General features: G+C 40.9%; 1 protein-coding gene and 1 long non-coding RNA gene across 6 annotated transcripts in view; one reads left to right on the top strand and one right to left on the bottom strand.

Moving 5' to 3' along the window:
• Positions 1-2,655, top strand: part of LOC141108276 (uncharacterized) — a 66,573-nt gene extending 63,918 nt beyond the window's left edge. Inside the window, exon 3 of the long non-coding RNA XR_012236048.1 lies at positions 2,098-2,655. This is a non-coding gene — a long non-coding RNA (uncharacterized lncRNA). The remainder of the gene's footprint in view (positions 1-2,097) is intronic.
• RALGPS1 (Ral GEF with PH domain and SH3 binding motif 1) overlaps positions 1-16,246 on the bottom strand; it is an 839,296-nt gene that overhangs the window by 43,930 nt on the left and 779,120 nt on the right. For 3 of the 5 annotated variants that reach the window (XM_073599738.1, XM_073599739.1, XM_073599740.1), the window contains exons 13-14: positions 8,709-8,835; positions 2,203-2,354 (exon numbers count right to left, since the gene is read on the bottom strand). The exons of the other annotated variants lie outside the window; for them this stretch is intronic. In XM_073599738.1, the coding sequence (XP_073455839.1) occupies positions 2,203-2,354; positions 8,709-8,835 (279 nt within the window). The remainder of the gene's footprint in view (positions 1-2,202; positions 2,355-8,708; positions 8,836-16,246) is intronic. 5 annotated transcript variants of the gene reach the window in all.

Here is a 16,246-nt window from a genome sequence, read left to right as displayed (position 1 = left end):
TGCACCCAAAGCATTAAATCTTGGCAGCGTGAGAGCTTGGGGTACACGTCTGAACATTCATACTCTGCATGTTTGTACAAGCCTCTGTTTAGAGAGGTGGAGATGTTATAAATTTTGCGCTGGCTGCTGGCAGGTGTGAAGGTATCACTAATCCACCACTTATGTTGGCGTGAAAGTGAGAAGTATAACACATGGAGAGATATAACGCACAGGTACAGGGAAGACTGACAGTCAACACTGGCATATAGAATGCCTAAAATGTTTACAGCTTGTTGTTCTAAAGTATTTGCAGGACCCGATTGGCTGTGGCACACATTGCCTATGCTTTACTGTTCTCTCTGTCAGTGGAATTTACTTGTCAGATCACACGGACTTAAAGCATCACAATCTAGCTTATTCTATGAATTCTCAGTAAACAAAAATGTAATTAGTATAGAAAAAAGTAAAAGAAAATATGGAACGGTTAGCTCCTAAAAGTTTCAAGTAGCATTCATATAAACGTTACAATAGTACTGTACAATTAGTGAAAATACACTAGCTATGACATTTTACAGCATGTAACTGGAGAAACACCAATATAAAACTACTTTCCTTTTATATCTTGAGTATTAATCCCACCAGACTATTCATGAATATAAGATTTTTATTTTTTGAGATTTTATGAAATATCGTTGATCTTGCAAACATTTAAGTGGTATCTTATAAGTCCTATAATATATATATATATATATATATATATATATATATATATATATATATATATATATATATATATATATATATATATATATATATATATATATTTATCATAAACGAAGGGACACGTTCTCCAATGCAAATATATTTACTGAATCTTCAAAGTCGTCATGTACATCAATTATAGCTACTGTATACAGTTGCGAGCATCCCTGCTCTTCCTCAGGCTGTATGGCTTTGTGTGGAGGAAGAGCAGGGATGCTCGCAACTGTATACAGTAGCTATAATTGATGTACATGACGACTGTGATTAGATGAAGATTCAGTAAATATATTTGCACTGGAGAACGTGTCCCTTCGTTTATGTTAATGGATGTCGGTGGAGAACAGGGAGTCCACCTTGACACCATTCCAGTCTAACAGCAAGGACAAAGAAAAGGCAGTAACCCACCCAAAGTTTGAAAAAGAAAAAAAAAAAAAAAATATATATATATATATATATAGAAATACAATGATGTTGGAATTAAAATACAAAAGGATTCACAGAGAACAGAGTGATAACAAGGAAAAACTCCCAGTAGGACTTTTTAAAACATTTTTGGATAGAGCGGGGAAGGGTTAGAACTTCTGTCAGGCTCCTATTGCTGTCCAGGTCCCCACTAGGGAGATTTCCTTTAACCTCCTGTCCTAGGGACAGGTCCCATTAGTAGCTAACAGAGGTTTTAGCCCTTCCCCACTCACGGAGGTTAAAAAAAGGACAAAAAAAAAAAAGTTGGAGTTCTGCTTTACAAAAGTTCCTATATATTCACACACTTCCTTCCTTTCACACCCCCCACTATATTAAACTGCTGGAAACTTTTAAAAAATCCCTGTGTAAGCTACTAGCCAACAGAGAACACAGGACTACAAACTTCCCATGTGACGATGTTGAGTGTCCCAGCACAGTCACATGCTTCTCCATACCTGGAGGTACTAGATATTTTTTTTTTTTTGGCTCCTAATGCTGAGTGGAGCAAAGTTAAGTATATACTATGGTAAGAGGTAAATTAAAGCAAACCTGAATAGACAAAGCACAGGTTTGCTTTAAAGAGATACAAAAGTAATCCTGTCTTTGCAAAGAGACTGGCCTTGCCTGCGCTCCCCTCCCTGTGGTTCAGTGCTAGCAATTGGCCGCTAGGCTCGAGCACTACCACAGGGGAGAGGGTCACATGCTCCACCATACCTGGAAGTGCCGAGTAGCGCTGCCAGCTGCAATGAAGGAAGGAGTAGTGAGAGAACCCTGGCAAAGTGGTTTTAAGTAGGTTGGGGGGAGCTGAGCCATGTGCAGATGCACTAGAACTTTGCCCAGCAAGGGTAAGGTGACTGGTTCTTAAGCCTAATCTATTTGTGCCTTTTCCCGTAGGTCACAGGCTACGCAAATTCAGGTGTGACACTAAAGTTCCATGCATACTGTTTCATTGTCAAAATCAAGCTGTACGGGGACTGGAGAGGTGTGGTTTGGACCTACCAATCGATATCCCATTGGTGAACGCTGCCAAAGGTATGCTGTTCCGGACAGGACTCTGGGACTCAAGGACACTGTCGTCCAGAAGGCTGCGTTGTTTCTCAGATGGAAAAGTGGCACTCTTGCTTTCGACAACACTGAACTGACACATGACGCTGGAGACATGGAGAAAAAGCAGTGCGCTTAGTGTGGCGCATATGAAATCCCATTATTTTCTACATTAGGTCCTGTACTCACCCAGTTGCAGGGCCTCTAGTTCCTCTAGTCTTCTCCTTAAATGCCTCCAGTAATACAGAATGTCACATAGCAATCGTACAGAAGTTACCAAACTAATATATATATATATCTATATATATATATATATATATATAGATATATATATATACACACACACATGCCATATGTCAATGTATTTTCCAAATGCTACTACATGTATAAATCACACCGTGCCCATAAAAGGTGTCCTGTCTCATATGCCAGGCTTTGTGGTTGGACTTTAAAAACAGGAAGACAGGCTTGCAGAGGTTGTGGGAAGTCAATGTAACAAAGGTTCAGCATTGCCAGTGGCAGGGTAGTATGATTTTATAGGATTGACTTTGTTTTGAGGCCAGGGGACTAAACATTTATGAGAGGGGGCCCCTTCTTTAAAATGTCCCTTAGCAAAAATAGTTTTTTCATTGTTTTGGATAGTGGGTAACAATTAGAACCTCTGCCAGCTTTTACTGCCAAAAGTCCAAAAAATGTTTATTTCCTATAATGTACAAGCTTTTTTTGTCTATCTTCAAATGCTCTGTACTTCTCTAGCCGTGATAAAGGGGGCATTGGAATATATAGTGGAAATAAACATTTTTGGACTCTTGGCAGAGTGTGGAGCCCCATCCTTCTTTGTGTATCCTGTCTGAGCCACCCTCTTGTGGCAGCTTTGTGTACTTGGAGCTGCCTCGCAAAGTATATTACACAGTACAGCCTGTACAAAATGTGGAAGCTTACAGAGACTCCAATTTACTAAAGGAGGTAGCGTATTATTACATTGTAAAGTTAATTTTCACATATGTTAGTGAATGAGGTATAACAAAGTAAGAAATTCACTTTGCAAAGAATACTCAAATCATCAATAATTGAAGTCCACACAACTTTACGTCATTTGCTAAGCCAAATAAAAAATTCACTTAGCAAAGAAAATGTTCACCTACATAGCTTAGTGAGTGAGGTAAGGTTGTTCTGACTTCAGTTATCTAGTCACAAAAATCCTCCTCTTTTTTTTTTTTTTTAATCCTTGAACATGACAAGTGGTCCTTCTGTATGGGGGCTGGCCCCCATTAGGTCAGTAGGGGGAGCCTGAGCACAGCAGGGGCTGCCTGTGGCTCTCTCTGCTCTCCCTGTGGTGCAGGGTGTCCCTTCAGGCCCCTGTATATATGATTCCAATCTGATGCCTCCCTGCTGGTGGGAGTCAGCAAGTGCTCACCAAGAGCACAGGAGGCCAGGGTGGAACCACCTTCTACCGTCCTCATTGGTGGCTGCTGCACACTGGCTAAAGATAGGGGTAACAATGTGGAGGAGAAAAGATAGAAAATTCATTTGGGTTAAGAGTTTGACAATTACTGTCATGCAACAGTCACAGCACTGAAAATGGGCTGGTAATGAATGGGTATTACAGGTTAGTATGCAAGTAGTTAAAGGGATAAATTCACCTTTAGTAACATCTTACACCCGTATTTAGGGTATACAGTGGATATATGAAGTCTACACACCCCTGTTAAAATGTCAGGTTTCTGTGATGTAAAAATATGAGACAAAGATAAATCATTTCAGAACTTTTTGCACCTTTAATGTGACCCATAAAATGTACAACTCAACTAAAAAACAAACTAAAATCTTTTAGGGGAGGGAAAGTAAAAATACACTAACATAATGTGGTTGCATAAGTGTGCACACGCTCTTATAACTGGGGATGTAGCTGTGTTCAGAATTAACTACTTCAATACTGGGCACTTACACCTCCTTCCTGCCCAAGCCAATTTTCAGCTTTCATCGCTGTTTAAAAGACAATTGCGCAGTCATGCTACACTGTACCCAAACAGAATTTTTATCATTTTGTACACAGAAATAGAGCTTTATTTTGGTGGTATTTGATCACCTCTGCATTTTTTATTTTTTGCTAAACAAATTTTGAAAAAAAAAAGGTTTTTCTTTTGTTTCTGTTATAAAATTTTGTAAATAAGTAAGTGTTCTCCTTCACTGATGAGCACTGATAAGGCGGCACTGATTGAGATTGATAGGCGGCACTGATGGGCACTCATGGGTGGTACTGGTGGGCACTGATAGGCGACACTGATGGGCACTGAAAGGCTGCACTGATGGGTACTTATGGGTGGCACTGATAGGCAGCACTGCTGGGCACTGATATGCGGCACTGATAGATGGCATTGCTAGGCATCACTGATGGCACTGGCAGGCATTGGGCATGAGCACTGATTGGCATTTCCCTGGTGGCCTAGGGTGGCATACCTGGTGGTCCAGTGTGGTGGCAATCCCTGGCGGTCCTGGGTGGGCATCCGAGGGGGGGCTGCGCTGATAAACAATCAGCACAGATCCCCCCTGTCAGGAGAGCAGCCGATCGGCTCTCCTCTACTCGTGTCTGTCAGACGCGAGTGAGGATGAGGAAAAGCCAATCAACGACTCTTCCTGTTTACAGCGTGATCAGCCGTGATTGGACACGGCTGATCACGTGACAAAGAGCCTCCATCAGAGGCTCTTTACTGAGATCGGTGTAGCGGTGTGTCAGACTGACACACCACACCACCTATAGCCGCGATGTCCGCCCCTTCTGGAGGGCCGTCATATGACGTCCACCCAGAATGAGAGCTGCGCCGCCCAGCCGTCATTTGACAGCCAGGAGGCGGGAAGAGGTTAAGCAATCATATTCAAACTCATGTTAAATAGGAGTCAGTACACACCTGCCATCATTTAAAGTGCCTCTGATTAACCCCAAATAAAGTTCAGCTGTTCTAAGTAGGTATTTCCTGACATTTTCTTAGTTGCATCCTACAGCAAAAGCCATGGTCCACAGAGAGTTTCCAAAGCATTAGTGGGATCTGATTGTTAAAAGGTATCAGTCAGGAGAAGGGTACAAAAGAATTTCCAAGGCATTAGATATACCATGGAACACAGTGAAGACAGTCATTATCAAGTGGAGAAAATATGGCACAACAGTGACATTACCAAGAACCGGACGTCCTTCCAAAACTGCTGAAAAGACGAGAAGAAAACTGGCCAGGGAGGCTGCCAAGAGGCCTACAGCAACATTAAAAGAGCTGCAGGAATATCTGGCAAGTACTGGCTGTGTGGTACATGTGACAACAATCTCCCGTATTCTTCATATGTCTGGACTATGGGGTAGAGTGGCAAGACGGAAGCCTTTTCTTACCAAGAAAAACATCTAAGCCTGGATAAATTTTGCAAAAACACATCTGAAGTCTCTGGGAAAATGTGTTATGGTCTGATGAAACCAAGGTTGAACTTTTTGGCCATAATTCCAAAAGATATGTTTGGCGCAAAAACAACACTGCACATCACCAAAAGAACATCATACCCACAGTGAAGCATGGTGGTGGCAGCATCATGCTTTGGGGCTGTTTTTCTTCAGCTGGAACAGGGGCCTTAGTCAAGGTAGAGGGAATAATGAACAGTTCCAAATACCAGTCAATATTGGCACAAAACTTTCAAGCTTCTGCTAGAAAGCTTAATATAAAGAGGAACTTCATCTTTCAGCATGACAACGACCCAAAGCATACATCCAAATCAACAAAGGAATGGCTTCACCAGAAGATTAAAGTTTTGGAATGGCCCAGCCAGAGCCCAGACCTGAATCCGATTGAAAATCTGTGGGGTGATCTAAAGAAGGCTGTGCACAGAAGATGCCCTCGCAATATGACAGATTTGGAGTGTATTTGCAAAGAAAGAGTGGGCAGATATTGCCAAATCAAGATGTACCATGCTGATAGACTCATACCCAAAAAGATTGAGTGCTGTAATAAAATCAAAAGGGGCTTCAACAAAGTATTGATTTATCTTTGTTTCACTTGACATCACAAAAACCTGATAATTAAAGAGGTGTGTAGACTTTTTATATCCACTGTAGCATGTAACAGCGGGCATGGGATTCTCTCCCCATACCAGGTGTCACATTTTAAAATACGCAATCCGTTAATAAATTAACTACTAGTCCTGTCTGCCTTCGCGGCAGACAGCTCATAGTTCTTAACTGCTTCCTGCCTGGCTTATTGTAATATGACAGCCAAGCGGGAGCGCTCTCATTCTGGGTGGACATCATATGACGTTCTCCCCAAAATGGGCCATGCTGCAGTGCGATCATCATGTACTATGTCCACCGGACACAGAGGATGACAGATCAGAGTACCAGGCCGCTGCCAGTATCGTGATCCTGTGACCAATCACAGCAAATCACATGGCAATTGTACATAATGGATGGCTTCCATTCATAGCTTTTCATTGTGTACTATTGTGCTGCTCGCTGTGACTGGTCACAGTGATCACATGGTACAGACTAATACATATATTTTTTATTATTTTTACATACTGTCACCAGCCAGTGAACCTGATCACGCGACAACAGTTATATGATGACACTGTAATGCACTGGTTGTGAAAAAACGCAAAATTTTCTTTATCTTCCAAAAAAGGGTAATTTGGGGGTATTTGTACTGTCCTGGCATTTTGGGGCCTCAAGTAATGAGATAGGCCACCAGTACATCAGGATTGATTTTCAAATATTTATATACCATAGTTTTTGGACTATATAAGTTTCCTATAGACTAAAAAATAAACAACGATTTATTTTTACCAAAGAAATATAGCACAATGCATTTTGGCCTAAATTTATGAAGAAAGATTATTTATTTGAAAAATTTTATAACAGAAACAAAGAAAAATGTGTTTTTTTTTCAAAATGTTCAGTGTTTTTTAATTTATTTAGCAAGGAATAAAAATTCCAGTGGTGATCAAATATCACCAAAAGAAAGCTCTATTTGTGTGAACAAAGTGATACAAATTTTATTTGGGTACAGTGTTGCATGACCAAACAATTGTCATTCAAATCGTGACAGAGCTGAAAGCTGGCCTGGGCAGTAAGGGGGTAAAAGTGTCTGCTATTGAAGAGGTTAAGTTCACTGACACTTCCTGTAGATGAGTAGGTGTCTACCAATATGGAAGTACGGGCAGACAGCTGTCAGTAGTGTGTGCAGGTGTGTGACATTGCACCCGCGGCCCTTGACGTCTCAGCTCCCTCCTCCTTCCCCGGCTGCCGGGCCAACAGAAGACAGAAGCGGAGCCTCGCGCATGCGCAGTAGGGTTCCCGGCGTGAAGCAGTAAGGCTACACCGCAATGGCGGCAGCAGCATCCGACAGCTGATGGAAAGATCAGCTGTGGGTGCCGACATCGCTGGACTCCAGGACAGGTAAGCGTCCTATTATTAAAAGTCAGCAGCTTCAGTATGTATAGCTGCTGGCTTTTAATTTTTGAAGTGGTGGGCAGACCTCCGCTTTAAATACTTAGAGGGGTACAGCGCTGGCTGTATTACTTATCTGTCTCCCTGCTCCAGCCCTCTCCTCCTCTGCTTGAATGCTCTGAGTCATCACATACAATACAGGGACATAAACTCTTTATTGTATGTAGAGGAGATGGAATACCATCTCCCGTTTCGGGCTTACAGAGGCAACTATAGGAAACTGGTTGCAGCGCTGGATGGACCTTACTGGAGTGAGGATGAAGATAAGTATTTCTCCTCTACCACTATTCACAACAAGCATTTAACCCTTATTATGTCTATGGGTAGAAGAGAAATACTGCAAGGGTCATTTTTTTTTTTTTTTACACTCCCGGAGTTGGGCTTTATGGAAAAACTACAGCCAAACAGACATCTGGTATGCATATGGAATGTTTTTATCTGCTAAAATATGTTTCTATTTTTAGTCAGACAATCTTTCAATTGCCAGAATGCCTAACCAGAGGGTGACAACACTATAGTAGTGTCACCTGCTTGCTCACCAAAGTATTACAAAGCATCATCACAATGTGTATGCCTTATCAGTAGAATAAGAGCCTTGCTGTCAATGTGCTACTACCTGCCTGGCTTACACTGAAGATAACTCCCACATTCAGTCTGATTTTTGGTATGCTGGGATAACAAAGATAGAATTCAGGTAGTTATATTAGCAGTATTTTAAAGCCCAAATCAAGCCATGTTTTAGTTTTGGATAATGTATGGAAAAGGTAAACTTTCTGCTAGGTCTTTACTTTGGTCTTAGACCCATTAGAGAGACAATCCCCTCACTTCTGGTTTGTGTGACAACTGTAATTGAAAAGAGCGATGAGGTTGTCACTGAGACAAGAAGACACACAGATGGCAATGAAAACATTGTCAGAAGTTCCAACCTTTCTTCATTCATACAATTATATGAACTCATTCCCACACTAAGCAAATGACCCACTTGTTTCCTAAGCTGCGGCTCTTCCTGTGGCGGGAGACCGGTGGGGTTGGCATGTTGGTGGCCATCGAAGCATCTGGACATGTTGGCCGCCTGTTGTATCTCATTGTCGCTGTCATTTCGGAGGGACCTGATGACAAAGATGAAGAGGTGATGAATGGAATGTAAAATGTTTCCCTTTAATCTAAGATGATCGAATGTGACACTTCAAGCTGATCTTTCACACATATAGTTCTGCGGAAAGGTTTTGGCAAAATCCATTTCACCAAAGCAGGACAGGAATTTTGCAAATTGAGCTGCTTACAGAAGGTAACATTTGCTTTAAAAATATTTTTTTTTTAAACCATAAGAATATGGTAGAGAGAATATGGCAGAGGGGCTGTTTCTTGGCACAAAAACAAGTCCAGGATAGGTGAAAGAATCATCCATAAACTTTCGGGAGCAGTTTAAAGCCCACTGCATCCTCACAACCCAGCAACAGACACCTTAATCTCCCATTCCCTGTTGATTCCAATGCATTTTGGCAATATGGTGAAATTTGGCCAAATTTTCAAGAGAATTCTGGGGAAATAAAAATTCTCAATCTTGCTAATGTCTACTCTTGAGTGAGGAAATGCCACAGTGATGTTAAGCAGACAGAGACTGCAGAGGCCTATTTTGATTTCCTGATAACAAAGGGAGGTGGATAAAAAAATAAAATGTAATTTATAGGTGGAATAGGATGGGCCCAATTTATCCACTTCTTATCTCTTGGTTAATTATACTCCTCCACATGTCTTTCGCTCAACATAAGCACAACCCTTGGATGAGTAGAGACTTCTTATAATAGTTATCTCAGGAAGTCGAAGCTGGGGGCATAAAACTTTGAGAGATTATATGAAGCTGGTGGAAGGGTTCAGCCAAATGGCATCCACCCAAAACCGAAATAAAAGTCCTTATAAAAGGAACGTTCACCAACATAGCAATAAACCAGGGCCAAAGAGGAAGGGATTTCATCCAACAGTTTATATTAAATTATCGTACAGGCCCCGGGGGGGGGCACATACTACGTCACTTTTATCTCACTGATTTCCCTGCTTCTCAAACTTATCTGGATCTGGCTGCTTTTTAATCAATTGTAACTGTATATTGTGCACACATTAAACAGGACAGATGGGTTGTACTGCATTAGCAGGAAAAAGAATAAAACTGTAATAGCAAAAAATATACCAAAAATAACGCAATATACATTTTTTGTTCAATTAACAGAACTTTTTTTTTTTTTTTTTTAGCAAAAACTTAAAAAAAACAAAGCAGAACTCCAGTCACAGTTTGAACAAAGTAGGGAGGGTTAAGAACATCTGCAAAAGTTTTACTGCTGTTTGTGTGCCCATTGGTGTGTTTTCCCTCACCTCCTGTTGTGTCACCAGACAGGAAGTGAGAGGAAATCTCCTCAATTGGGACATAATAAAGAAAAAAGAAACAAAACAGTCAGAGGTTCTGACCTTTCCCCACTCTCTGCAAAACTAAAAGAAAAACTTGGCGTTGAAATTGTAGTTTAGAATTTTAATGGGATCCAAGAAATGAAATCACTTGCTGGATGAGTTGTTATTGCTACAAAATGTTTCCACTTATAAACGTTCAGAAGGCCATTCTCTGACATTTGTTTCAGGCCAGAAGATCTAGCACCCCTTCCGTCCCTCTACAATACACACTATTTTACCACACCCTGTAAAAACAATGGTCAGCCCCACGGTCATCTGGAGCAATGCTGTACAAGTAGTTGCATAACATAGGCAGTGTTTCTGCTACCATAAAGTTTGCAGGCTGGATGTGACTCAGAAAGGTGATGTCACCAATACAGCCTTTCAGGAAACCTGGAAGAACAAATTAATAAAAAAAAAAAAAAAAAGAAAAAAAAAAAAGAAGACAGTGCAACATCTGGCCCCGGCTCCTTTAGCTGGACAACCCTGTGACACCAGGACAGTATGGATTGGGCTTGTGGGTTCTCATACAAGTCACTTTGGCTCTGTGAACAGGAAACTTGATTAAATAATCAAGATGGCATCCAAAAACAATACTTTTTATTTTTCCCTGAAAGAGGTTCATGTCAGCCCCCTGTAGACTCATGCAAGGAACACGTGCTGTACCAGAATAAAACCCATTACAAGTTGTTTGGCTAGTGGTGGAATCCTGGCTATGCAGTGGATTGTAGATAGTAATACTGTATTAAATTTCATATAAAAATACATTTTTAATTACAGAAAAGCTGCCGAACTTTGTCATATCTCCACAATATTTGGCCTGCCTATGACCCAATGGGCTGGCATAACTTTCTGAGAGTTACTCAGCATCTAGGCTTCCCTTTGTCCATACTGCTTTATGATTATAACTGGTCAACAAACATACAATCTAGTTTCTTAAAAAAAAAAAGTTTAAACTAGTTATGACCAGTTTTTTAAGATACAATCAGCCCTAAATTGAACCTATGCTTTGCCTATGCAATGGTGCTACCTTATTCCACCTTCTCCCCCATCCCCTGTAACACATAATCACATTCTCTTTGAGCTCATGCTGCTCCATTAAGCCTCTGGAAACAAAAATTCTAATTTGTGCTTACACATGGCAGTTTTCTATGTCTGCGCTTATACAGGGCTGTCTCCCCGACCACATGTGACAGCAATTAACCACTCACTAAACACCAAAACTATCACATGCTCCTCCATACCAGGATAACTTTCTTCACTTTCAGCAGCTGAATCGAGTGTTGAATAATAAAGGAAAGCTGACTATGTACTGCTGGGGGTCTGAGCTTTAAATCAACCTGCTGCTTTGCTCTACATACACAAAGCATGTACTCATGTTAAATTGTTTTAAGTGTACAGGATTACTTATGAATTACACATCAGCCTGGTTCTTTAGGTAGAGAGTCAGACTGTCTTTCAGCTTCTGGATTCACAACAGCATCAAATAACACAACCCTGTAGATAAGAGGAATTGAAACAGCTACACGCCTCTGTTATTTGATGTTATGTACACTCAGGAGCTAGGAAATCATGAAAGGTCAGACCTACAGCTGGACTGTCAGCGGTCAAAGGTCATGTTGAGAGTCAAGCTCCAAGCAAGTAAAGTACTGACTCTTTTATATGTAGGCCAGCAAAAATATATTAGGACTAAATATTCAGATTTTTGCATAGGCCCAGTAATGACTGATTATGTTTGATAGAAATTTAGGATGAATGTGTTAAAGTTTCAGGACGGTATCAGCACAGTAGATGGTAAAAAGCTGGAACTTATTTTCAAACACACAACTGACTATAGTGTTGTAGGTGTTCTATGGAAAATTGTACTAGTTGACACTTCATTTATAAACATTTTAGGATAGCCATGCATGGATAGAGAAAACAAATATTTAAGTGGCCACAGCACCCACAGCTGCTTGAATACCAAACAGTGATTGCACCTGATTGGACTTTTCAATGGAGTTTTGTTGAGCCAGGTGATGTGAACAGGGCCACCAACACTTTGAGTTTTGGATGATTCGGCAGGATTTGACAGCAAGTTGAGTTATGACTAGCTTTATTGTACAAGGCAGGTGAAAAGGAGAATGTACAGTAAAGTTAAAGAAATATGAAATGCATTATTTTGCGATCAGTTAAGGTATATTTTACATGCATAGCTTTTTTCTAATTTGCTAGTCCTTTAAACAGATTTTTTCACCAGGTCTGGAGTATTATGGAAAATAGGTACTAAGCAAAAAACATCCAGTGTAATAAAGCACTCTGTCGGAACAATAAGAAACTGACGCTTGGGGACCTATGCATGAGGCCCCTTGTTGTGGGCACTGCGGCTTACATATATATTTGCAAATGTGTGCAAAAAACCTTGTGTTTTTAATGTGAACTGTTAGATGGGGGTTAATTTTGGTTATTTTGCAGGCTGGCTGGTAAGCGTGCTGGGAAATCTTTTGTTTGCTTGGGGAACCTATGACAATTGCACAGCAATACTTGTGATCAACACAAACATTTGGGTTTCACAAAGTTGCAGCACATTGTAATCTGGGGGTCCCAAAACACTGGCACTTAGAAATCTCAGAACAATGACTGACATTTGGGGATGCCAGAACAATGACACACTGACATTTGGGGGTCCTAAAAAGGATGACACACTGACACTTAAAGCTGGCTATAAAGTACATTCAACAGCTTTACATACGTTGCTCAAAATTTCATTTTTTGTAAAAGATTAGATTTTGGAATGAGTACTGAACGAAAATCACATTTACTGTTCGTGATTCAATTGTTCAAGAAAAAATTCCATCCTGCTCCATACATTTTCATGTTACTGCAGTCGAAAACAAATGTCAATTTTGACCCCACCCACCAATGATTAAAAGATCGACCCTACCTAAAATGAAAGCTTTTAAAAATACAGTTCTACTAGTGTATAGCAAGCTTAGGGATTCCAGAATATAAACACACAGGCAATTGATCTGGAACAATATCATTCTGATACCTTGGTTCTCCCGAATAATAACGTTCTGACACTTGGGGTTCCAGAAGGATGATGCCCTCATACTTCAGAGAACCATAATAAAGACAAACTGATTCTAGGGGGTCAAGGACAATGACAGACTGACATTTGGAGCCCCAGAACACTGGCACAATGACACCTGGATATTGCAGAACAACGACAAACAATTGGGGATTTCAGTTTAATGATGCAATGACACTTGGGGATCCCAAAACAATGATACACTGACACTTGCAGATCACAGATAAATGACACGCTAACACTTGAGAATTCTGGAATAATGAAATACTGAAACTTAGGGGTCCCAGTATAATGACACTGACATTTGGGGTCCCAGAAGGATGATGCAGTGAAATATTAGAAAAACAGAATAAAGACAAACTGACTCTAGGGGTTCAAGGACAATGAAGGGCTAACACTTGGGAGTCCTTGAACAATAACACCTTGACACTTGGGAGTCCATAAAAATGACATGGTGACACATGGGGATCATAGAACATTTACACACCGGCAATCAGAGGTCTCACAACAATGGCTATAATATTCCATAATACTTTGATTAAAAGGATAAATCATTTGATTTACTTGGTTTTCTACACTTGAAATGCAAGTCATCAATCATTTCCAGACTGTCAGGAAGTCACATGGAGTTCCACGAGCCTGCTGGATGCTGGGATTATTCACCTTCAGGAAATGACTCAGCGGGACTCAAGAATATAGATCATACACTGCACACCGGACTTAATAACAATCAACATTTACAAGACAGCAAGGTAAAAAGATGAAGGAAATGCTTTCCAGCTTGTCCCAGAGGTAGAGGAGATAATATCTAACGTATTAATCTAATATGCCTGTGTGAAGGCCAAAGGCTGCTATAGCATATTCCCAGAATACACACATTTTGATTATTAATTACTATTGTGATAAACTCAGTTAGCCTTCTTAGAGGGAAAGTTGAGTTACACATTCAGTCAGCTTTTTATTTCTGTGACTCTACTAGGACAAATGTTCTCACATCCTCTCTCTCTCTATGACACCTGGACAAAAAAATTTAGCTGGTTTTCACTGGGACACGAAGACTGCTGTAATAAAAAAAATATCAGTTCTTCTGACCATTTCCCACCCTACTAAAACAGTTTCAGATGATCAAGCATCCAAAACACTGTATCTATTTATTGATTCTACCTTGGCAAGAAAACAAAGAACCTGAGCAGGTGTCGCTGATAATGTTGCCCATTACGGCAATGTTCCATCAAAAAACAATATAAAATTGTGAGGGTTTTGTTTACAGACAAGCCACAGTTTTGTAGCTTCCTCATGCTTGCTTTGTTTACAGACAAGCAGCATCATGTTCTGCCATGCAGGCTTTCTGCTGAGGCCAAACAAAGGTAAATGCAGCCCAAGTCTCTCCAGCGGCCAGGGTATACTGGTACTTCTAGTTCCACAGTGGCTGTCAGTAACCAGCATGAGCCTCCTCTGTGGGGTTTTTTTTTGCCTTTACATTGTTTACTGGATAACGACCATCACTGCTGATTCCAAGACTAAAAAGTAGAGAGTTAATTAAATGTACATGCGGTGAGCATCTGCCTCCTTCATCCATCACTGGCAAGCGCAAAGTATTTTAACGACTAAATTGACTGTGAAATGAGAGCGACACGCTGGCTGCCTTGGATAATAGCTGCCTAAACAGAGACACGACCCAAAATGTCAGGCAGAACAATAACTAGCTGGTCCTTTTGTTGCAAAACAGAACCTTTGGCTTAGCCAATAAAGGCTAAATAAATGCATCTTTAAATGGCAACTCCAGCTAAAGAGATACATACACAGAAAACAATTAACTGGCCAATAGATTTGGAAAGTTATATACATATTCTTGTGATTTCCCCCCCACGATACATCCCTAATGTGCCAGATGGCTAAAAAAGCATAATGTGACAAAGCCTTTCACAGTCTGTAATTCTGCAGTCATGCTGTAAGGATTAGGGTGTGGACATGCTGGTGTAGTTCCCCATTCTCACCACAAGATGGTGCTAGAAATAATAAAGAGGGATAGCTCCATGACTACTTGGATTGATAGGCAGTGTAGGTGCCTCAGGAGCCACTGGAGGGCCCCATAGGTAGGACACCTGGTAATGCCAGTTTAGGCCAGGTGTCTCTGAATGGGTGAGCTCACACGAAGGGGCAAACAAGGAACACTGTCATTCTCCCCAGGTACTCCGGGCCCACAGTATCCCAATACAAGAAAACCAGAAATGGAAGGCGTGCACATCTAGTGCATTACCAGAGATAATTTAATAATAGGAAATTTTTGTATAAAAGTGGGTACTTACAAAATGCAACTGACAAAAGGTCATAAACACAGTGCATGAACATGCACAGAACACGGGGTACAGCTAACGCGTTTCAGGGGTGCACCCCCTTTCTAGCGCTGAGGAATTCCTTTCGGATTACCCCATCTGAGGAAGGCAGCATCCACCTAGTTTTGGGATACCATATACACCTTTTACACCACCATTTTATCTGACATCTGTTACTCCTCACCTTGGAAGACCTAATAACGCTGGAAGCGACTGTGTTTTTTGTATCTCCAAAGTATCCCAATGTGCTAAGGGGAACCACTTCCTCTACAGGCATGCATGGGTGAAAAGTAAATGTGCTGATCATGAATCCCAATGTTACACAACAATTCCAACGCTTTGGATTAGTAATGACATCTCTGAGCTCTCCCCTTCCCATAAGTCCAACCATCACCAGCCAAAATGCTTTGTTTAATTTTGGATAGAGTGGATTCTATCTAACTTTAATGTGCAGATTTTCCCTCACTTCCTTTTCTATAAAAACAGGTGGTTGAGCCACCCTGAACGCCCCTTGACCTGCAAAAGCAGTCGCGCGGGTTTTACACATTCTGCAGCAAAAACGGTTCCCCCATGGCCACCAGACATGGTCAATTCATGTGCAATGCACACAGTTGTGGTGTGGTCCAGTGGCATTTACAATGTTAAAACAGGCAGTGAGAAGGTGACATATTT

The sequence above is a fragment of the Aquarana catesbeiana genome, linkage group LG09, assembly GCF_042186555.1.
Source record: "Aquarana catesbeiana isolate 2022-GZ linkage group LG09, ASM4218655v1, whole genome shotgun sequence".
NCBI lineage: Eukaryota > Metazoa > Chordata > Amphibia > Anura > Ranidae > Aquarana > Aquarana catesbeiana.
Note: the sequence above shows the minus strand (reverse complement) of the source record. Positions and strands in the feature narration are given on the sequence as shown.